We start from the raw sequence: 24,334 nt of genomic DNA, 5'->3' as shown, positions 1-24,334 counted from the left end.
AAACTGAAGAGTTAGAAACCAAGGCAGGGAGAAAAAGATGTGACACCAGTCAGCAAGGGGAAAGTGCCAACCTCAAGCACTTGAATGTGTAGCGTCCAGGCCACCGTCCTTTGTGGGATTTACAATTTAAACGGGCCTCAAAGCACGAGATTGGCTGGGGAACTGCCCTGAGCGCAGTTGAGCTGCTCGCATGGCATTGCTGTTACCTCTGGCTGGGCTCCGTCGACGTCCGGAGCCTGCGAGCCCGTCGGGCAGCTGTCGAGCCGCAGGAGCCGGTTCGTAGGCAGGGCCGAGCAGCTTGGGCTGTCGCTGCCCCATCGCTGACCCTCGCGCGAAGCTACGCACACAGACTGGAGACATTTTCCCGGCTGGGCCTCCCTCGCAAGCCGCGGCCCTGGGGTTAGGGGCGGCCCGCGCCCCTCTCCGTGGGGGGGGGGTGCCCCGACTCGCCGGGGGCGGGGTCACGTCCCACCCGGGCCGCCGAGGGCACCGGCGCTACGGAAACCTGAGCGTGGCCAACAGCAGGGGCTTCCTGGGCCACCTCCCTGGGAGCCTGCGGCCCGCCGTGGGTGCGCTAGCCGCTGCCACCCTGAGCCGTCGTGGCTCCCACTCTCGCGCACAGCACCTGTGGACTCCCTTGTCAAGCGTCTGGAGCTGCCCTGAGGGAACAGAGCTCAGGATAGACATGCTACTACTACCGTTTCCTGCCCCTTCGGAGCGGCGAGGAGTGGGTGAGGCGAAACCGGTTCGCTGCACAGAGGAGCCCCCCCGTGTTAAGGGCGGCCAGGCCCTGCAGCGGGGGCGCAGGGGCCTACTTCGGGATGGCGAGCAGGTGGGCCTTGGCCCCACGGCCGGCGCGTGAGGGAGGGCGCCCGGCGGGAGTGCGCTGCTGCTGTGCACCCCCTGGGTCTGAGAAGGCCCGAGCGAAGCGCCGGGGTCTGGCCCATTCCCGTGGCATGACCCCGGGGGACCCCGCGTTGAGGCGGCCAACGGCTGCCCTGACCCGGGCCGCCTGGCCCTCATTTGTGTGACTGACCACCTAGCAGAGGTGGCTGTAGGGGAAGGGGAGATGCTTCCTACTGCTTGGGGTAAGATGATGTGTTTTGTCGGGGTCGGGGGTCACAACCCTCCCTAGAGTAGTGGGGGAGGGCGGCTGGCGCAGCTGGCCGGCGATGGGCGGGGTCACAGGCGAAGTTTTGTGTGTGTGTGCGTGCGTGTGTGTGCGCGGGTGTGTGTCTGTGAGTGCGTATGTTGAGAGTGCGGGTGTGGGGGAGACAGCGCGCGGAGGAGGCTCGCGACTTGCGCGCAGGCGCAGGCATCCGGCCTTGCCGAAGACCTGAAAGGAGGCGGGCAGGGAGCTGGGGCGGTAGGCCGGCCAGAGGGCGTGCGGGCTGACGCGGGGGGGAGGGCGGGGAACCGCGTCGGCGTCGCGGGGCGCGGGCGATTCGAGGCCGACGCATCCGCGCGTGCGCGCTCCGGCAGTGTGTCCGCGTTAGAGGGGGAGTGACGCGTGCGCGTTCACGTGTGTCCCGGAGAGCGGTAAGACGCGCAGGGAGGCTTGAAGGAGGTGGGGGTGGAGAGGGAACGGGAGGAGGGGGTGGTGGTGAAGAGAGGGCGCCTGCGCAGTAAGCCCGGAGGAGCTGTGTGTATGTGAGAATCTGACGGGTTCAAAATGGCGGCGGCTGCTTCAGCGGATCCTCCTGTGTGAGGGAAACAACACCCCTCCCCGGCGGCGGCGGCGGCGGCGGCGGGCCGCAGAACACCTTTCCAGCTCCTGGGCCTGTCGCGGCTGTTTCCTTCCCGGGCAGTGAGCTCTTCGTGTGGAAGGGCAACGTCAGGGGGCCCATCCCCCGGAGTCCCTCCTCTGCTACTGGGGAGTAGCTGGGGGGTCTAAGGGGGATCGTCCCGCAGCGCGGAGCCCCGGCTTAGGGGACGACGTAAAGGCAGCCGAGGGCCCCCAGTCAGGGCGCTTCGCTGCTCCCGCCCTCTCCGCCCCCCGGGGCCGGGGCCCGCGTTCCGGGGGGCCGGGCGGCGCGGGGAGCGTCGGCCGGGCGGGTCTCAGCTGATCGGCCGCGGTTCCTGGGCTTCGGAAGCAGCTGTGGCCGGCTGAGGGTACCGAGAAGAGGGTGTTTCCCGCGGCCGGGTTGGCCCGGGTCTCGGCTGGGGCTGCTGACCGCCAGCTTGGGGGAGTAGCCGAGTGGTCTTGCTTTCCTGACGCCTCGGACGCGGAGTCTGTAAAGCCAGAAGAGGAGGTTTGATTCAGTAACTGTTTCCTCTTTTCCGGGTCGCTCTGACCCTTCTCTGGATACTGGGTTAATTCACAGAAATACCGAAGACGACGTTTGGGATTTTATTTTTTTTCTGTGTTTGGAATTTTACTTCTGTCTTGGACAAGAACTCAAGAACAAAATCCTCGGTGAGATTTCCCCTCCCCCCTCCCCCGCCCTGGGAAGTTTGGTTCCCGGTCTTATCTAAAGACTTAATGTAAAGTTTTTATTTCTTTGCAAGGGGTGAGGCATAGAAACGCCTTTTCCCTAGGGGAGCAGTCGAGGTTTACCGCTTTGCTGTCCTGCCCTGGCGGCACTCGTCCAGTGGGTGCAGACTGTGTCCCTTGCGACCGAGGCCGAGGAGGGCAGTGCCACGAACTGCTCTCGCAAACTATGTCATTGGGTCCTCTGAAAGGATTCTGTTAACGTGGCCGTAATATAGTTATTCGAGAGAAAAAAAAACATTTGTATATCCAAATGGAAGCCATTATTCATGAGAAACATTATTTAGAAAAATGAAAATCCTTGCTTGGTGTTGTGGATTGATTGACGTGCCAACCGGGCTTTATTTAATGGATATTTCACCCGTATCCATAGATCGAGACGTTTCATTTATTATTTACTCATCAAGATTAGATTGTATTTTCGCCTCCGTTTGCAACTCTCAAATTTGTTCCATAGTTGTACACTTTGAGGTGGATGGTAGTTTTGGGAAGGCAGTGATTCCTTACTAGAAGGATATGGGGCATTGGTTTGGAATCTTTCTTACTGTAAAACCTAATTTTTCTTGCCCTCTTTTTTTTATGAAAGTAACCTGCCCGTTTTGCTCATAATTTGTCATTACCTGTTTGAGAATTCATTGGTTTAGGATCTAGATTAGTTTTGTGTACTTCACCTGGTCATTCAGCACTTTAGAAATAAAAGCCCTTCGTGGGTTTGCTGCTACACACCTTTGCCAGCACTGGGCAAGCAGAGGCAGTCGGATCTCTTGTGAGTTGGAGGCAAGTCTGGTCTACCTTGTGAGTTCCAAGACCACCAAGGCTATGTAGAGAGATCCTAGAACAACAGTAACAAGAAGAAAAATAAAAGTCCTGAGGCTTTTCACCTGCATTGTGTATCAGTGTAAGGGTGTTGGATCCCTTGGAACTGGAATCAGTGAGTTGCCTGTGGTTGCTGGGAATTGAACTCGGACCCTCTTGAAAAGCAGCCAGTGCTCTCAAGCACTGATCCATGTCTTCAGTCTCCTCTCCATCTCTCCATCTCTATCTAACAATCAATCTGTCTATGTATGTACCTACCTACCTACTTACCTACTTACCTACTTACTGCCAATGTTAGCAGGAAGAGTTTTCCCATTGCAATCCCAGGAGTAGAAACAAGTGATGTGGCTGGTCCTAAGGAATTGAAACCAAAGTCTCCTTTTGCTTAGGTCTTTTATAGTTGTGATGTGATTAATATTGATAAGACGTGGCACCATTTGTCCAAGAGGATGAAGGATTCTCAAAGAGCCTTTAACTCAGTGAGGAGGTATAAGTTCCAGAATGAGTTCTTATTTCTCTTCATTTCCTTTGTAAATTTGGATCCTTAGGAAGAGGAAGGCATTCCCGGAGTGGTTTCTTTACAATACTTCCATCAGAAGAGTGAGAGATGGAACCTGAAGAAGAAAGGATTCGGTACAGCCAGAGATTGGTTAGTATTTTCAATTCTCTCCTTTAAAAAATTTTAGATGATGTTTCTGTGTACCAGAGGATGGGTGAAAGTATATTAATATCTCACTTGTTTTTTGTTTTGTCAAGTAGTTAGAATCTTAATTTATAGTGTTTGGAAATGGAGTTAAAGCCATAAGTTTTTTTTTTTTTTTTTTTTTTTTTTTAGAAATAATTGCAGTTCTGAAAATTAAAGGATTTTGTGGATTGTAATGAGACAAAGATTCCTAACTTAGCAATAGTGACATTGTAGTAAATCTAATTGAGTAAGTTATATTAAAATGTAAATTTTAAGAACAAACCAAGGAAGGATAGTTTTATTTCATATTTTAGTATTAGTGTTATTTGACTATTTAACAATTGTAGTTTCTGAGCTGGGGAGTTAATTAGCTGTGGATGGTTTTGGTAAGTTAACAGTGTGGTTATTTTAATAAGTTAACAGCTTGGTATGTTTGGAGCATTGCTATGACTGATTTGAGGACAATACTGGATGTTGATAAAGTTCTTTGTCTTTTAATATTTTGGAAGGAATTTATGAGACATGTTACTGAAAGAAAACTTTATAGTTTAGACATTAGTTTGTACATGGGTTTGAATACTTTTAGTTATGTTTTTCTTTTAAGGTTACTCTGTTGGAGTTTAATGATCTTGGTTTCTCCTTAGTCAGAGAATTATTAGTATTGTTAACTATGCATTCATTTTGAACATTTGAATTTGTGTTTGTAGAGTAGGGTAGGAGAGACACAGAATTGTATGTAGTATGTGAATTCTAGACCTAGAATATTGCTGAAGATTTCATGTGGTTTCATTTGGCACCGTTTTGAAGAAAAGTGAGAAACATAGTTCTCTGATCTATTGTCTGATGATCTTCACTCTTAGAGAAAAGGCTATAGATTTATTTGTGTTTTTTTTGTTTTTGTTTTTGTTTTTGTTTTTTTTGAGATAGGTTCTCACTGTAGCCTTTAGTGGCCTGGAATTTGTGGTAGTCTTTCTGTTTCAAACTCATAAATGCTAGAATTGCAGGTGTGAACTACCTTACTTGCTTTCTTTTGGCTTTTTCTTTTGTTAATGTGCTTGTTATAGAAATTTGAAGTGGAGGATTGAAGAGATGTCTCCGTGGTTAAGAGCACTTGCTGCTCTTCCACAGGACTTTGTTCAATTCCTAGTATTACATGGAGGCTCACAACTATCTGTAACTCTAGTTCTAGAGAATCTAATATCCTCTCCTGACCTCCTGGGTACCAGACATAGTGCACTGACATACATGCAGGCAAAACTCACATAAAATGTCTAATTAAAAAAAAATTAAGATTGATATGAATTGACAAGTATGTTTAACATGCATATGTTCTGGTTAGCCTTATTTTAGGGACTTGTTTTGTATTCCTAAATTCATGTCCGTTTATAAGATTTTATCCTAGGGCAGTGATGCTACACTCCTTTAATCTAGCATTTGGAGGGCTGAGATAGGCAGATCTCCCAGTTCTTAGACCAGGTTGGCATCAACTGGGAAATCTACCTGCCTCTACCTCCCAAGCACCGAGACAGAAGGTGTGCACTACCATGCCTAGCCAAATATTTTCTAATGACTGTAAATTTAAATACTTAAAATGACCATTTATTTATTTATTTTAGACAGGGACTAGGTCTAGGTAGATCAGGCTGGCTTCTTTCTAACTCAGAGATCTCCCTTCCTCTATGTCCCCAGAGCTTGGATTAAAGTTGTGTGCCACATTGCCTGGATCTTGATATTTCTTGAATTTCTTTGGGAACAGGAAAGAGAATGGTACAGAAACTTAGCCATTGATGAGTGGAATTTATTATTGTTTAAAGATTTATTTCTTATTTTATGCGTATGAGTGTCTACCTACATCTATGAACGTGTACCATATACATTCAAATGCCACAGAGGCTAGAAAAGGTTATTGGATCCCCTGGAGTTGGAGTTAGATTTTTGTGAGCTACTATGTGGGTGCAGGGTATTAATCCTGCAAGAACAGCAAGTACACTTAACTGCTGAGGCATCTCTGTAACCTCTGGAATTAATTTTTCAAGTTTATAGAATTGTTGAACTGTTTTAATAGACACCTAGAAGGTCTTAGAGTCTAGTGTTTAAGAGGAGTAGCTTTTTCAGCAAACAAAACTTTACATTTTTAGCAAAGTCTTATCATAAAGGATATCTAGAATTTTTGTGACCTTTGTCCTGATAAGATTTTTTTTTTAACATGTTAGGGTATTAGGTAATTTCTATCTGGCCACCTTTTCTAGCATATTTCTTCTTAGTTAATGGACTATTGAACAGGTGTGTAAAATAATATACTGTATGTTTTAGGACAGTCTTAGCATTTTGAATAATAATTTTGAGGCTTAGAGTGTCTGATGGCGCTTCCTTTCTAAGTCAATTTCAAAGTTTTTATCTCAGCCAGGCACACACCTTTCCAGTACTTGGGAGGGAGAGGCAAGCTAGTAGTCTCTGAGTTCCAGGCCAGCCTGGTCTATAAATCAGGTTCTAGGAGAGTCAGGAAATCCTGTCTCAAAAAACAAAACAAACAAGTGTGTGTGTGTATGTATGTATATGAATGAATGAATTATAAATACCTTCCATAAAGAACTTTTTTATATGTGTGTATATTTTTGCTTGTGTATATGTATATGCTTGCATGTTGGGTCCGGAAAACAGCTATGGTAATCATCTTCCTTGATCAGGTCACCTTCTCTGTTTTCTGTTTACCTATATTTGTGTTCACTTGGAGTGTTTATTCAGGCCACAGGTTGACAGTTAAATGTCCTTTTCTATTGCCCTCACTGTATTTTTGAAATGTTTTTGAAAGAGGTTTTCACTGACCCCTGAGACTTGGATTTTAGCTGTACTGACTGGCCAGCAAGTCCAAGAACCTACCTCTTTATACTCCTCTGAGCTTTGGGGTTACAGTTGTTCATGACCACATTTAGCTATTCAGCTTTAACGTTAGAGCCATCTTTTCAGCCATCTACTTTTTTAATTTTAATTTTATTTTTTTGCAATAGGGTCTCATATAGCCCAGGCTGGCCTTTTGTATTTTTTTATATAGCTGAGGATGACTTTGAACTTAATGATCCTTCTACCTCTAAGTGCTAGGATTATAGACATGATTCACAATGCTCAGCTTTTTACCAGGCTGCTAAGGATCAAACTGAGATCCTTATGATTATAGGGCAAATACTTTACCATCTGGGCCATTTCTCCAGGCCCCATAACATAACCTTTTAAAATAAAATAAAAAAAATACACACACACACACTTTTAACATTTGTCCTAAAAAAAAAAAAAAAAAAAAAAAAAAAAAAAAAAAAAAAAAGGGTTTCCCATGTAGATAAATAAGGCTGGCCTAAAGCTTGTAGTGATCCTGCTTCTCCCTCCATCTTGAATACTGGGATTGTAGGCACCATACCTGGGTTTAGTACGATACTATATTTTTAGTGAGTTTTAAGACTCATATGAAGCCATCCCAACCTCCTAACTGCTTATAACTCTGGTTCCAGGGATTCTGTTGCCCTCTTCAGATCTCCATGGGCTCTTGCCTGTTTGTGCTAGACACCTTCCCACTCCCCACCCCCACACACACCCAAAGACAAACCTGGACAACACTTAGAAACCTTGTCTCTCTCTCTCTCTCTTTTTTTTGGGGGGCGGGGGCAGGGGAGTGGTTCTTAAAGAGTTACAGATAGGGCTGGAGAGATGGCTCAGGGGTTAAGAGCGCTGACTTCCAGAAGTCTTGAATTCAGTTCCCAGTAACCACATGGTGGCTCACAACCATCTGTAATGGGGTCTGATGTCCTTTTCTGGTGTGTCTGAAGACAGCTACAGTGTATTCATATAAATAAAATAAATAAATCTTTTTTAAAAATGGGAGTTTAGAATTTTTTTAAAAAGTTATATAGATAATAGAAAATACCACACCGTGATAGGGGAAAGCGCGTACTGTTACTGGCTAATAGCAAAGGCCTACAGAGAAATACAGCATGCAATCAGTGTAATAATGACCTAATCTAGTCTAGTCTACATTTAGTAATGGGGCTGAGGTATCAGAAGACACTTGATAAAAGTGTTCAAAACTGAGACCTGGATATGGTGAGAAAGAGGCAGAATGGAGGAGTGATTAGTATATACAAAAACCCCAAAGCTGGAAAAGATTTGACATTTTTGAGAGACCTCTGAAACAATTAAAACTATAAAAAGGCTGGGCAATTTTGGCTTACACTTTTTAATCCCAGCACTCAGGTGGATCTTTCCCAAGGCCAGCGTAATCTACAGAGCCATATCCAGGACAGCCAAATCTACAGAATAAAAAACTTTGTCTTGAAAAGCCAAAACTACAACAACAACAACAACAGCAACAACAACAAAGCTAAAAAGGTCAGTATAATTATAGAGGTGTAATTGAAGGAGTTAGAATATTGTCAAAGTAGTAGGGTTCGTCAAATAAAGCATTACAAATGTAGTGGGAAGAAATTGCAGACTGAAGACTCTGAAGATTCAACAGAGTAGTCTTATGTTTAGATTACAGTATCTGTGACCAAATTGGAATTATATAATACATTATCCCAGATAATCCCTGGGAGAGTGCAGGAATGGATTTTTGGTGGTTCAGGTAGTATATTGGCATTGGATTGTTGAAAGCTGATAGGAAAATTAGAGGGAATAATTTGAAAAATACTTACAGAAAGCATCATAGACTTTTCATGAGATATTTTGAGACATGTAAAGGAGATGTACATGTGATTCCCAGGTTTTCCTCCTGTGTGGTTTATAGTTCATTAAGATAGGGCACACTTTTAAAAGAAGAACACATTGGGGATTGAGCAGAGGAGCACACTTTTTTTTTTCATTGCATTTTATTTATTGTTCCATGTTGCATATATGGAGGCTATAAGACAACTTGGAAAAGTTTGTTCTTCCCTTCTACTACCTAGGTTTTGGAGATTACAAATTGAGATTGTCAGCTTTGGCTACCATCTTAACAAACCTGAAGTCCAACAATTAGTCTAGACTGGCTAGCCAGCAAATCGCAAGAAGCTGTTTCTTCTTTTCCAGCACTGAGATTATAGGTATCTTCTCTGCTGCCACTTTGACCTCTAGCTTTTTGTTATTTGAGGAGGCTTGTTAAAATGTTGGGGTACATGGGTGTGGAGTTGGTTGGACATGTGCATATGGGTATGGAGAGACTAGGTATTGGCCCTCATTTGCTCTTCTCTTTTCTTACTGAGTCAGTTCTTTCCTGATTGCTACTCTAGATAGCCAGCTAGCCCTGGGGATTCCATCTCTGGTCTCTGAGCACTGAAATCATGTCCACTATGCCTACCCAATTTTATGTGGGTGGTGGAGATCCAAATTTCAGTCTTACTACATATCTCTGGGTTTTGGGGATTGAACATGTCTCCATCCCAGTTCTTGAACTTTTGATCCTTTGCCTTGACCTCTTGAGTGCTCGTATTACAAGTGTGGATTACCACTTGTAAATGCTTGGTTTATGTGTAATCAAACATAGGACTCCTGTATGCTAAGCAAACACTCCTTTAACTGAGCTACATCCCCAACCCTAATTAACCTTGGTAGACTTTAATTTTTTTCATCTGTTGAAGAGTAAAAGTAAAACTAATGAATAATTAAATATTGGAGTTGTAGTACAGTATTCTATCCTCTTCTCAGCTCTAGGCTCAAGCCACAGCACCACAAAACAAAGGTGGGGGCATCATGTTTTGGAAATAGTGTAAGTTTTTAAAGCTTTTAAACATTTTAGGGCAAATTTACTAGCCTAGTGTTTATGCCCTAATTATCACAATATTGTTTTTATTTTACTCTTAATCCAGGTTACCTGCTTATGTTTTTCTATTTCTATGTAATAATTGTTTTCTGATTCCTGTCTTTTTCTCTCTCTCTCTGTCTGTCTCTTTATTATAGATGGGCTTTCTAGCCCTATATAATCTTGACTGGCCTTTGAACTCACTATGTAGACCCCCTCAAACTCAGAGATCTACCTGCTTCTGCCTTCCAAGTGCTGAGATTAAAGGTGTGTGCCACCACTGCCTACCCCAGTCTTCAGTACTTCAGTTTGCAGTAATTGTATGTTGAAGGAAACCCTTTGAGTCCTCATTTTTCTTGTGTCTCTTGATATCTAACAATACAAGATAGAAAGAACAGTTTTATCTGTGAGGATGGTAGTATATTCCTGCAGCCAAGCATGATTCTTTTTCCATGGCATATACATAGCATGATATACATATATACATATACATACCACTTCCTATTGAAATGCTCATGTTACTGGCTGGTTAACTGAATACATAAGAGCAAACTAGAATGTAACAATGTAATCTTTTCTGTGGTAAAGTGCTGGTGGTAATGCTATACTTATCAAGAAACTGGTAGTCAGGAAAGGGTCAAAGGGAAATGGGTACTAAGGAATGATAATTTGTCCTGTCTTTGGGCTTCAGTTAGAGAAAGGCAGAGAGTGTTTATGTTCCTTGAGACCATTACTTTTGCGCTGTTGCTATGTTCTCCAGTTTACTGTCATAATTAGTCTGGGTCCCCTGGTTCTTTGATACTAGAAAATGGTTTCCTTGGATAGCAACAGGCATTACTAAAGTATAAGACATCCTGAAGACATTAATTTGGCAGTCTTTTAGTTTTGCAGAGCTGAATGCTAGTCTACCAAGATCTTTCCTTTGAACTTTAAAGGAGAAAGCAATCTCAGCCTAACAGTAATTTAACTGTAAACACTTCTTTTTTTTTTTTATTTTAAAAAAAGATTTATTTATTATGTATACAGCATTCTGTATTGCATATATGCCTGCAGGCCAGAAGAGGGCACTAGATCTCATTATAGATGATTATGAGCCACCATAAGGTTCCTGGGAATTGAACTCAGGACCTGTGGAAGAGCAGCCAGTGCTCTTAACCTCTGAGACATCCCTCCAGCCCCTGTAAACACTTCTCTTATATGCACATATTCTCCCTATTTCCACAAAGACTATTTGAATTTGTATATGGACTGCTAAGGGATTATCCTTATGCTTATTCAACTTTTCCTCTGGAAAGCATTTTATTGTACTATTATTATTTCATTTTTAATTTTAAGAACTTTTTTCCAGACAAGACTTCATTATATAGCTGTGGCTGTCCTGGAACTTACTGTATTAACTAGGTTGACCTTGAATTTACAGAGATCTGCCTGCCTTTGCCTTCCCGGTGCTTAAAGGTATCTAAAGAATTAAAGACATACGCCACTATGCTTGACAAGCATTTTTTTTCTTTTCTTTTCTTTTCTTTTGTTGTCTTCGTTCTTTCTTTCGTTTCTTTTCTTTTCTTGTTTTTTTTTTTTTTTTGTATTTTTTTGTTTTTCCGAGACAGGGTTTCTCTGTGTAACTTGTCTACCTACTTTTGCCTGGGGTGAAAGGTATGCACCACCACTGCACAGCTTTATTTCTAAGATTAATTCTAGCATTATTTATTTGTGTATGTATACATGGGAGCATGTGCTTTCAGAAGCCAGAAGAGGGTATCAGATCCCCTGGTGTATTAAAGGCACTTGTGAGCTACTTGGCATGAGCACTAGAAACTGAACTCAGGTCAACTTTTCGAGAAGCAAACACTTTTGACCACCAATACCAGCATGCCTTGGGTCCTGGAACCAGGACTGGGACTACTATAAAATAAAGAAAGGACAGGTACACAAAAAGTTGAAGTCAGGTGGCCTGTGATGGAGTGACACTACCTATGCAACAGTCCAGAACCTTAGCACCTTTATAATGTACAAAGCAAGGTAAGTTAGCTTATCTTGGTAGGAGATGTGTATAGGAGAGCAGTCTCAGACTGTAAATATTGGAGGAGGGAGCTTCATTTTTTAGTTTGTACCAACATTTGCATTTGCCATCCCTTTGAAGCCTTTGCCATCCCTCTGAGCCTTACTAGGGAGTCAGGAGGAGCTTTGTCGTTCCCATGGGTCTGAGGCATTGGGTCCTTTACATGGCAATGCCATGTTAACAATACACATTGACTCAGGACTTAAATTATTTGTACACATTGACTCAGGGCTTCATTTGCTCTCTTCACACTTAGCTACTAAGCAAGCCATCTCTCCAGCCCTATGGAAGCTTTTTTGTAGGGTGGGCAGGTGCCAGATCTTCCTGTTAAGTTTATATAGCATAGACTACTTCATGTGCCTAGACTTACCAGAATCTGTATTTTATTTATTAGGTTTTTAAAAAAGTTTTTATTTTTCCTTTATGTGTACGAGAGTTTGGCCTGCGTGTATGTAAGTGCCTGGTGCCCTGAGAGGCCAGAAGAGGGCACTAAACCCCCTGGAACTGGAGTTGGGACCTTTGTAAGCACCATGTGGATCCTGGGAACTGAACTGGGTCCTCTTTAATCAGAACAAGTAACTCTTAACAGCTCAGCCTTCTGTTCAGCCCTCTTATTTTTATTTTTAACAGATATAAAAGAACATAATGGCCATTTGATGCTTAGTATATTCACACCAGGTGTGGTGGCATATGCCTTTAGTGTCAGCACTGGGGAGGCAGAAGCAGGTGGCTTTCTGAGTTTGAGGCCAGCTTAGTCTACATAGAGTTCCAAGATAGCCAAGCTACATAGGGAGACCCGATACATAGAGAGACCCTCTCTCAAATCAGCCCCTTGTTTTTTTGGGGGTCTTTTTGTTTGTTTGTTTTGAAAGATTTATTTATTTATATATGTAAGTACACTGTCGCTGTTGCTGTCTTCAGACACACCAGAAGAGGGCATTAGATCCCATTACAGATAGTTGTGAGCCACCATGTGGTTGCTGGGAATTGAACTCAGGACCTCTGGAAGAACAGTCAGTGAGTGCTCTTAACCGCTGAGCCATCTCTCCAACCCAAATCAGCCCCTTGTATATGTGAGTTCAGGAGCCCACAGATGAGACCAGAGTTGTCAAATCCCTCTGGAGCTTAAATTACAGGGTCTTGTGAGACACTCAACATGAGGAAACAAACTCAGGTTATCTGCCAACAGTGCTCTTAACCATTCCTTTCTCTATATCTCAGGAGCTCTGAGATTAAAAACATGCAGCAGCACCAGGCCTACTTGCCTTCTTTTTTTTTTTTTTTTTAATTTTAAGATAAGAGTTCTTAATAGTGCCCAAGCTTGTACTCATGGTAGACTTTGTGTTTTAACTTTTTTGGTCCTGGGATTATAGGCATGAGCCACCATGCCTGCCTAAATTAAAAAAAAAATAAAAATAAAAAAATAAAAATAAAAATCTTGTTTTTCTTCAAGACAGTTTCCTTGTGTAGCTTGGCTGTCCTGAAACTCACTCTGTAGACCAGGCTGTCCTTGAACTCAGAGATTACCTACCTTTGCCTCCAGAGTGCTGGGATTAAAGGTATGTGGTACCACCTCCTGGCAGCCTGCCTAAATTCTACTTTTCTTTTCTTTTTTTTTTTTTTTTTTTTTTTTTTTTTTTTTTTTGGTTTTTCGAGACAGGGTTTCTCTGTGTAGTCCTGGCTGTTCTGGAACTCACTCTGTAGACCAGGCTGGCCTTGAACTCAGAAATCCGCCTGCCTCTGCCTCCCAAGTGCTGGGATTAAAGGCATGTGCCACCACTGCCTGGCTTAAATTCTACTTTAATAAACATTTAAAAAGAAATTTAATGTGTATGGTGTTTTGCCTGCATATGCTTGCAGAGACCAGAAGAGGGCGTTGGTTGGATGTGCTGTAACTGGAGTTTAACAGCTAACTGTGAGCCACAGAGTAGATGGAATTCCCTAGTTCATAAGTGCTGTGAGCCATTGGAAGTTCCAGTTTGACTGAGTATAACACAGACATAAAGTAGGGGCTCTCCTGAATATATTATTAGAATGGCCACATGGATCCCATAAAGGGAATTATTTAGAAGAAAGAACTTTTTTACAATTATAAAAATTAGAACCACCTGGAAGCAACTTGATCCAGGTTGCTGGTTCCCCATTCTCAGAATTTCTGATTAGGTCTGGCACAAGATTTGAGCATTTTATTTCTACCTGTATCCCAGATAATGTGGTCATGGACCATATACTGAAAATAACTGGGTATAATGTCACACTCTTGGAGTCCTAGCACCTGGGAGGAGGTGGTGGCCAAAGGATAAGATTTGAGGCCTGTCTTAGCCATTTGAATATGTGGGGACACCATGGGAAGGGAAAGAAAAAGAAAGGGGAATTTTAAAATATAAGAGTTGTTTAGCACCACCAAGATTCATGAACTGAATTTCTGTTAGATCTCTGGGAGGTCATTTTGGTCTTCATAGTAGTAATGTAAATCGCCAAACGTTTGGGAATGGGGCATATGATACACCCTATAATCTCAGTACTTAGGAGGTAAAAGCCAGGGGATCAGGTGTTTGTTTGTTTGTTTTTGGGTATCCTTAGCTAATGAGTAAATTCAAGGCTAGCCTGGGATATATGAAACCCTGACTCAAAAAATTTAAGATGAGTGGTTTTTGTTGGTTTTCTTATTTTACCTCACTCATCAATTTGGTAAAACATAATAAATAAATAAACAAACAAATAAACAAAATGTTCTGGCAAATTGACTTGAAGAAAGTAAAAGAATTTCCTGTTTCCTGCATCCTCAGTAGTAGAAAATAAACATATTGGCTGTATAAATACTAGAACGTTTTGGTTTTAAGGGGTAGGTTCTTGATGGATACCTTAGGTTGGCCTAGAATTTCTTGTAGTTGTTGGGACCAGGGAGATAGGATCTCTGTGTATCTTCTGATAGCTTTGGCTATCCTGAAACTTACGTAGACCAGGTTGTAATTTTTTCTCCTTTTTGTCTCAACCTCCTGAAAGGTAGACCCTAAGTATGTCCTGCTACTCCAAGTTACATGAAAGTTAAATAAAATAAATCCTAGACTCTGTCATCATTACTATTTTAGCCTATTTCCTTCCAGTTGCTTTCTATACATACAAATGAGTTTGTACTTAATAACAGTTTCATACTATCCTTTACAGTTTATAGTAATTTTTCATATCATTAAAAACACATATGAAATCTTGTAAAAGTTTTACTGCCATTACCTAGAGGTTTTTCCTTGTTACTAAACATTAGATTATATTTACTTTTCACAGGACAAAAACAAAATGTAAGTGGGCATGGTGTCACACAGTGGTAATTCTGGGACCTAGTTGGCCTAACTAGAAAGTTGAAGGAAGCAGTCTAGGCCAGTCTGATAACCCATAGTGAGAATCTGTCTGGAGGTGGGGGGAGGGGGAGAAAAGAAATTTTAATGGCAGTGAGGTTAATATTACTATGTGTGTGTTTTTTTAAACCTTATATCCCTAATATTATAAGTGCACTACTAGAGTTGTGAATACTCTGAAAACCACCTATGGAAAATTTCAAACATACCTAAAAAGTATATTTCATCACCTGCTCAAATACAAAGAACTTCTTTCATCTATGTTTTCTGTTTCATTTCAGTTATTTATTTTAAAATCAATTCTACGTACTTTTATTTCATTGGCAACACTGAATGCTTTTCATATGTTTCTCTATGTCTGCTTCTATGGGGCTGGAGGATTGGCTCAGTAGTTGAGAGCCCTGGCTGTTCTTCCAGAGAACCTGAGTTCTTTTCCCATAACTCAGATGGGTTACATCCATCTGTAACTACAGTTACAGAGCATCTGGAGCCACCTTCTGGTTTCTTCTGGCTTCTGAGAGTACCAGACATACACATGATATACAGACATACTATATAGGTGAAATACGCATAAAAGAATAATTAAAAATGATTTTAAAACTATTCTATTTCTATTAACACTGGGGGGGGGGGGGAACATTGGAAAACAGAATAGTTTAAAATATCTCCATTGCTCAAATCCCTCCGGATGCCACTTTGAAGTGATTAATTGGTTCAAATCAGGAGTCAGGGTCTATCTACTTAATATGTGTGGTTGATAAATGCCCAAGTCTCTCTTAACCCATAGATTACCTCTTTGTTCCTGTGTATAGATAAGTAATCACGTTCATAGAATTTACTCTTTTGGATTTTGTTGACTACATATCCATGGTGGTTTATTTTTGTTTACTTTTAAATTTTGAGATAGCATCTCAGTATCACTATGTAGCCCTGGTTGGTATTCAACTAATGGTGATCCTCCTGCTTTTTAGCCTTCTGGGTGCTGTGATTATGGGTATATGCCATCATTTCTAGCTGTGATAAGGAGAATTGTAAAATTGTGTTTTCTTTTTATCATGGTTTATCATGGGTTTTTAAAAAATTAATATTAGCCTGGTGGTAGTGGCACATGCCTTTAATCCCAGCACTCTGGAAACAGAGGCCTGAGTTCAAGAGCAGCCTGGTCTATAAATAAGGAGTTGTAGGACAGCCAGGGCTGCACAGGGAAACACTATCTCAGAAAAACAATAGCAGCAGTAGTAGTTACTGTTACTACTACTACTACTACTAGATCATAGAGCTCCCTTTTTTTTGGGGGCGGGGGGTTTCAAGACAGGGTTTCTCTGTGTAGCCCTGGCTGTCCTGGAACTCACTCTGTAGACCAGGCTGGCCTCGAACTCAGAAATCCACCTGCCTCTGCCTCCCAAGTGCTGGGATTAAAGGCGTGCGCCACCACCGCAGGCAAGCTCCCTTTTTGAGGAGAAACATGATAGTATTCCCATTTTGCTCACCAGAAAATGGCTCATAGAAGTATGATGACTTGTCTGGAAGTTAAACACCTATCGAATGGCAGAGATGAGAAACGAGGTTATTTTATTTGAGATTGAGTTTCTCTCCATTATACCATATTATCCTGTTCTCTTCCCTACTAACTGAAAATGATATAGCACTCAGTTGACCATATTTGTTTCTTTCAACTTATGCATCAGGCCTTAGCTAAAATGTTACAATAGCCTCTTGTAGGTTTTAACATCTTCATTCCTGTTAGATAAAGGTTTCTCTTCTATTATTTTAATACTTGGGTTTTCTATTGTCAGAGTAAAATAATAATACTATTGTTCCACTTGCTCTTTCTAGATTTTTTTTTTCCTTTTTTTTTTTTGGTTCTTTCAAGACAGGGTTTCACCGGGCGGTGGTGGCACACGCCTTTAATCCCAGCACTTGGGAGGCAGAGGCAGAGGCAGGCAGCCTGGTCTACAGAGCGAGTTCCAGGACAGCCAGGGCTACACAGAGAAACCCTGTCTTGAAAAAAACAAAAAAACAACAACAACAACAAAAAAAAGACAGGGTTTTACTCTGTAGCCCTGGATATCCTAGAATGCATCTGTTGACCATGCAGGCCTCAAATTCACATATCCACCTGCTTCTGCCTCTGAAATGCTGGGATTAAAGGCATGTAACACCACACCTGGCTGCTCTTTCTAGATTTGGAGGATAAGAACCATGAGTCTTACTGATCAAAGTAGTAACAATGCCTTGTACGTGGCAGATGTTAAAAAACCAAAACAAAAAGTTGCATATTTTTTTAAGTTTTTGTAATTCTGGCCCTACCTACTTTTGATAGGTATTTTTGGTATTATATACTTAGGTCCCATAGTGTATTTAACTTTAGAATTTCTATATAACATCATGATGTTCCATTTGTGGTAGTTTTTGTTGTTCCATCTTCGAGACAGTCACATATAGTTCAAGTAGATCTTGAACTTGTTATGTAGCCCAGGACGACCAGGAATATTTTATCCTTTTGCCTTTTACTTCCTGAGTGCTGGAATTAAAGGCATGAATTATCATGCCTACTTTATATAGTTCTGAGAGTTGTTTTGCTTTTCATGCTACATCTACTTGACCCAGATAATATTTTTTATGAAAAAAAAAAAGAGGTTTTGTGTGTGTGTGTGTGTTATGAGTATAGTAGCATGCATGTCATGCTGTGTTCAGGCCAGAGGACAACCGTTTTGAATTAGGTTTTTTCTCCATAATGGGTTCTAGGTATTTATCTCTGGTTATCAAGATTGCACAGAAAGTATTTTTAACCCATTGAGACATCTTGCCAGACCTCAGAAAAGTGTCTTAAAGTTTTTTATCCATTAACATTTTTTTAGTAAGTGTGCAATGTAGTGGGTTTTTAGTAAGTGTGCAATGTAGTGGGTTTTTAGTAAGTGTGCAATAATTGTGCACACACAATAAGTGTGCAGTAATTTTTTAGTAAGTGTGCAATGTAGTGGGTTTCACAATTGTGTATCATATATATATATGATATATATATATATATATATATATATTTCCCCCCCCCCCCCCCCCCGTTGTACTTGGTTCATAATTTGTATCTTTCCACAAAGAATAATACTATTCTGGGCATGGAGGCTCACCCCTAAAATTCCAGCACCTGGAAGGCTGAGACAGGGATGGTAAGATGGTGGTGGGGTGGTATTGCCATGAGTCTAGGCCATCTTATACTATATGTAGAGTTTCAGGTCAGCCTGGGCTACAGAGTGAGTCTTTTCTAAAAGACAGAAAAAGCTAGTTAGTTAGAGTGATGCACACTGGCAGATCTCTGGTACTGTCAGTTCTAAGCCAGCCAAGGATACATAATCAGACCCTGGTTTGTTTTAGGGTGGAGGAGTTGATCTGGATTTGGTATTATTGCAAACCTGTAATCCCTAGCTATGCAAGATGCTGCAACAGAAGAGATCACAAGTTCAGTTCCTGCCTGGACTACAGAGTCAGCTCATGGTTATCCCTAGCAACTTCCCATGAGATAACGACTTGTACATGGTTCCATACTTGATATGCTTAAATCTCTAAATTTTTTTTAATAGGTTTGGCATGCTATATACAACGTGTAATGAATCAATCAAGGCTTATCTCAAATTTTTAATTTTTACTTCCTTTACTTTCCTTTGTGGCTGGTTAATTCACAAACATAAACCACTTTTTAGTTGTTTTTTTTTTTTTTTTTGAGCCAGGGTATCTCTGTTACGTAGCTCTATCTGTCCTAGAACAATGTAGACCAGGCTGGTCTTGAACTCAAAAAGATCCATCACATAATCCCACAGGTGGGATTAAAGGCCTGTGCAGCCCCATCTCATATTTCTTAAAGTTATTTTTAATTTTTCTTATGAATCAAATGAATATTCCTTTCCTGAATTAAATGCATATTTACTTAGCAGTACTGTACAATCTAGCTGGTATAATTCATCTCAGGCCACATTTATGTGACCTTAAACTTTGGGGAGTGTGTGTGTGCCTGTGTGTGTTTTTCAAGACAGTGTGTGTGTGTGCCTGTGTGTGTTTTTCAAGACAGGTTAGGCATGTTAGAAGTCAATCTTGGGTGTCATTCCTCAGCTCTTTTTTTAAATATATATGTTTGCCTGTGTATGTATATGTGTCCATGTGTGTCCTGATGGCTAGCATTATATCCCCTAGAGTAAGTAAGAAGGGAATTGTAAACTGCTGAATGTGGGTGTTGGGAACTGAACCCTAGTCTTCTGTAAGAGTGCTGGGTTTAAAGGTACATGCCACCATGCCTTACAAAATTGAATTGATTTTTAACTATACATATAAATATGTAATGTATATAATATGGATAAGGTTAAAGAGCTTAGTTTCTTTAATTTTTATCTGTTCTGTTAGTTTGTGTTTTTATTCCATGTCTCTCATTGCCTTTTTATATGTACACATACACAGCCAGAGATTTTTTTATATCATATCAGGACTAAAAGATATAATTTTATAGAAATTTTGTAAATACTATAATTACTGGGTCTTAGACTCTATATTTTATATATTTAGTAATCAGAGAATAGCAGAATTCAATAATTGTTATGTATTGACATCTCTTTTACCAAATTATATAAGAAAGGAAAACTAGAAAGAAGAAACAAAGCTTCAACTAGTAAATGTGGGGTGTGTGTGTGTGTGTGTGTGTGTGTGTGTGTGTATACATTTGTTACAAAGTCTCATGTATTCTGATCATCTGACTTCTAACTCTGATTGGGGATTACAGGAATGTGCCACTGTATCTGGTTTCTACAGTGTTGGGGATCAAATCCAAAACTGTGTAAGCAGGCACTCTAACAACTGATTTCCCAGCCACACATTTGTTCACAGTCCCCAATTAATAGATGAGAGCTTAAGGAAATTCACTATCATGTTAGTTTGTCTTAAGTTCTAGGAGTAGTTAGGTTAGAGATGCCATATAATAGTCAACAAAACAAAACATTTCCTTACTACCTTTTGGGCCTGGAAAGATTTGAGGGGAAGATAGTAGTTGAAATTGTTCTTTTCATTTCCTTGATTCTTAAGTGTATTATTTATGTTTTTTTAATAGTTACCTATAGCAGTTTAGTATTTTGTTTACTTCTGATGTACACATTAGGAAATGAGTCCCAGCCTTTTATTTAGCAAAGGAGATTGATTTTGAAGTGACATTACTTTTTCTAAGCTAGCTCTGTCAAAATTTTCATTTAAATAAGGGAATATCAAGATGAAGCTGGTTGAAGCTGGGCATGGTGGAGAAAGCTTTAAATCCCAGAACTCAGGAGGCAGAGGCAGGTGGATCTCTGAGTTTGAGGCCAGCCTGGTTTACAGAGTGAGTTCTAGGACAACCACAGCCAGTGCTGTGTGGAACAAAAGATTCAGTTGGTTTTTGTAGCTGAACCAAAGCCTAGAGGGCAAAACTCCCACACTTAGCATGAGTGAAAGGAATGTGAGGTAGCATCTTATCCAGTGATGATTTCCTTTGGAGGATACAGAAGTAGGGGTTGAGGTTAATTTGTAATTCAGTAAAGTAAAGTAATTCAGTAAAGGTTTGACTGAATTACTATATTGAAAATGGAGAATGACTTCAGTATATCTCCTTGGAAGATTTCATATAATTAAATTGCTTCTCTCTCTCTCTCTCTCTCTCTCTCTCTCGACAGGGGTTTCTCCGTGTAGCCCTGGCTGTCCTGGAACTCACTCTGTAGACCAGGCTAGCCTCGAACTCAGAAATCCACCTGCCTCTGCCTCCTAAGTGCTGGGATTAAAGGTGTGTGCCACCACTGCCCGGCCGAAATTGCTTGTCGTATTTACTTTTGTTTTTTTTTTTTTTTTTTGTTTTTTTTTTTTTTTCAGTTTTGGTTCTGTTGCTTGTTTGAACAGTTTAGAGTTGTGCTGTTCACTATATATTTCACTAGCTCCAGATTTTGGTAGATGGGGCAGGAGGACAAGAATATAAAGAATTTGAGTCTACATGAAAGAAACTGTGTCTCAGAATACAAAAGCATGCATATATATATATATATATATATATATATATATATATATATGCATATATATGCATATATATGGATGCATGAAACCTCAACTTTAATCAATTTCCTTTGTAACCAACCAAGGCTCTTATGTTGCCAAGGCTGACCCTTAACATCCTGATCCTCTTTGTTTTTCCCTCCCAAGTGCTGGGATTATAGGCACTACCACTTATCTTATCATCAAACTTGGTGCTTTGCTGTAGAAAGAAGAGTCCAGATCCAAATTTGTGTAATGTTGTACCCTCTCAGTTTTTTACTCTTACATCTATATAGCAAAGGTCAGTGGTTGTATATGCTTTACCTTGAGTTTTCAAGTGTTAGGGGAACAATGTATTTAAATATTTCTTGTTTTTTGGTTTTTTGAGACAGGAGGTCTCTACATAGTCTTGAAACTTGCTGTGTACACCAGGCTAACCTTGAACTCAGAGATCTACCTGCTTCTGCCTCCCAAGTGTTAGGATTAAAGGTATAATTGTAGTTACAGATGATTGTAAGCTACCATGTTGGTGTAGGGGCTCTAAACTCAAGTCCTCTACAAAGCAGCACCCCTCTTTAACCACTGAGCCATTACTCTAATTCTCACTTAGTGACTCTTGATCCCTTGCCTCAGCTTCCCAAGTGCTGGTATTACAGGTGTATACCACTATGCATGGCTTATTACAGAATTTCTTGCCAAAGAATGAGGTTATAATCTTGCCAGAAATTTTGTCATAACTAAGGGAATTGCCATTTTATAATAACTAATGATCAGAATTTTTCAATGTACTAAATATAAATAAGTCTTTGTTGTTTTTTGAGAAAAGGTCTCAATTACATAGACCAAGCTGGCCTCCAACTCTTGAGATTCAGGTGTTTACTACTACATATGGCCTAAATAAAAATTTAAAGCTCTTATCCCCCAAACCCCTTCAGTCCAGGCTTTTGCACTACATTTGACTATTGACTCTAGGTTCTTATAATCTATCATAGTGGAAGCTTCAACCATTAAATCAAAACAAAACTGGCTAGGCATTTGATTTTTGTGAAGCCAACCAAATAGAATGATTTTTTAAAATAAGTTTTTTCTTATCTTTTTATTTTGCTATATATAGTCTTGGCTGAGCTGCAGCTTGTTATGCAAACTAGTTTGGCCTTGAAATCAGAATTTTGAAAGTAGGTAAGCATTAGCAGTTGTGATGGCCATGATAATGTGTGCTTTTAATCCCAGTGCTCAGGGGTCCCTGGTCAACAGCATTCCAGAACAGCCAAGGTTACATAGAGAAATCCTGTCTCAATGTACCCCATCCCCACCCTAAAAGAAAAGAAAAACAAGCAAACAAGAAAAAAATAGAAGTAAAAGTCACAACTATTTTTAACAGTATAACTCAGTAATGTTTTTGTAAATTCAAAATATTTTGTAGTGCAGGTGTGGTGATACATGTCTTTAATTCTAACACTCAGGAGCAGAGGGAGGCAGATTTCTTGAATTGGAGGCTAGTGTATGGTATGGTCTACATACAAATCTATAAAGTGTATAAACCTTGTCTCCAGAACAACAACAACAACAAAAACTTCACAAACAAAACTAACCATCAATTTCTAAGCATCTTGAAAAGAAACTTAGTATCTTGGATAACTCCCTTTATTAGGATATTTAGTACAGATATTTTATATCAGTAGATCAGTAGAATTATATCATTTATATTTAGAGCCTAGTTTCTTTGACGCCGCGGGAGTTTGTGGCTCACTTAGGAGTATCATTCCTTTTTTTTTTTTTGATTGAATACTTGCTGTACAGCTAAACCACATCTTGTTTATTTATGCATCCGCTGATGGGTATTTGGGTGGTTTCTCTCCTTTAATGATTCTGTTTAATGCCACCACAAATGTTTGTACATATATTTAAATTCTTTCTTAGGTTTTGAAATGGTTGTGGGAAAATTAGTATTTTGTGGCATGAAAACTGATAGACATTGAAATCTCAACATCCAATAAATATAAGCTATGTTCTTTAATTGGTATGATGTCTGTGTTGCTTTCTTGTACAGTGGCAGAGTTGAAGTGTTTTGATAGATATTACACAGACAGTGAAGCTTAAAATGTTTCATACTTGTGTCTCCTTCCCTTGCCACTGACTTTTTCAAATTAATAAACCCTATTTGCTGTGTTGCTGGAAATGGAGCCCAGGGTTTTGTGCATGGTAGGCAAGTTGATATACCATTGAGTCATACCCTCAGACCCCAAGTTGTTTTTTGGTTTTGTTTGTGAAGCTTATTATTTTAATTTTTTTTCAATTTATTTTTATTATAATTATGGCTGTTAGTCTTGTATGTGTGTATATACATTGCTCATTTATGGTACCTCAGGAAGCCAGAAGAGGGTGTCAGATCCTCTATAACCAGAGTTAGACAGACAGTTGTTAGCTTCCATCATGTAGGTGCTGGAATTTTAAACCCAGGTCCTTTGGACCCCAGTGTCTGACTTTGAACTCTTAATTTTTATTTTTTAGCCTTTCAAATGCTGGGACTACAGGCATGTTGAATAATGGAGCAGGAAGTACAGTTTCCCCATTCTGTTATCCTTAGTAAGATTCTTCCATTCCTTTGGTACATTTGTTAGAATTGATAGGCTAATAAGAATAAATTGTGTATGTGTGTTCCATTTTATGTGGGTTTGTATATGTGTATGTGTAGAAGTCAGAAGTTTCCCTTGGTTGTTACTCTTCAGGGACCATCATTTTTGTATTTGAGACAAGAGTACCTCACTGGCTAGAACTAACTCACTGGTTGGGTAAATAGCTCCAGAGGTCACCTGTGTGAGATTACAGATTCACACCACTATGCCTATCTTTCTTCTGTGTTCATGGCTTCAGTCCTCATGTTTATACTGAAAACATTTTACCAGCTGGACTATCTCTCCAACCCTGATAACAAGTTACTAACTAAAGTTCACAGCAAGTATTTATTATATAGAGTTCTGTGGCTTTTAACCAATTTATTACTATAGTACTATACAGAGTTACTTCACTTCTTAAGAATCTGCTGTACTCAAATTAAGTTCCCTTCCACTCTCCAGCAGGTATTGGTCTTTTTTAACTCTATAGTCTCAGCATGTGCCCCCGCCCCGCCCCG

The 24,334-nt window shown here is 40.6% G+C and overlaps 1 protein-coding gene across 4 annotated transcripts in view; it reads left to right on the top strand.

Moving 5' to 3' along the window:
* The first annotated feature begins 213 nt into the window (after window positions 1-213).
* Kdm2a (lysine demethylase 2A) overlaps window positions 214-24,334 on the top strand; it is a 74,560-nt gene continuing 50,439 nt past the window's right edge. Inside the window, exons 1-3 of one of the 4 annotated variants that reach the window (XM_034495672.2) lie at window positions 214-832; window positions 3,856-3,956; window positions 8,228-8,369. In XM_034495672.2, the coding sequence (XP_034351563.2) occupies window positions 686-832; window positions 3,856-3,956; window positions 8,228-8,369 (390 nt within the window). In that variant the 5' untranslated portion in view covers window positions 214-685. Of the gene's footprint in view, window positions 833-1,450; window positions 1,540-1,626; window positions 2,417-3,855; window positions 3,957-8,227; window positions 8,370-24,334 lie in introns of those variants that run through there. The other 3 variants (XM_076915129.1, XM_076915125.1, XM_034495664.2) reach the window with 3 other exon arrangements.

This window comes from Arvicanthis niloticus, chromosome 1 (assembly GCF_011762505.2).
Source record: "Arvicanthis niloticus isolate mArvNil1 chromosome 1, mArvNil1.pat.X, whole genome shotgun sequence".
Lineage (NCBI taxonomy): Eukaryota > Metazoa > Chordata > Mammalia > Rodentia > Muridae > Arvicanthis > Arvicanthis niloticus.
The sequence above is the reverse complement of the archived record's forward strand: the minus strand, read 5'-3'. Positions and strand labels throughout refer to the sequence as shown.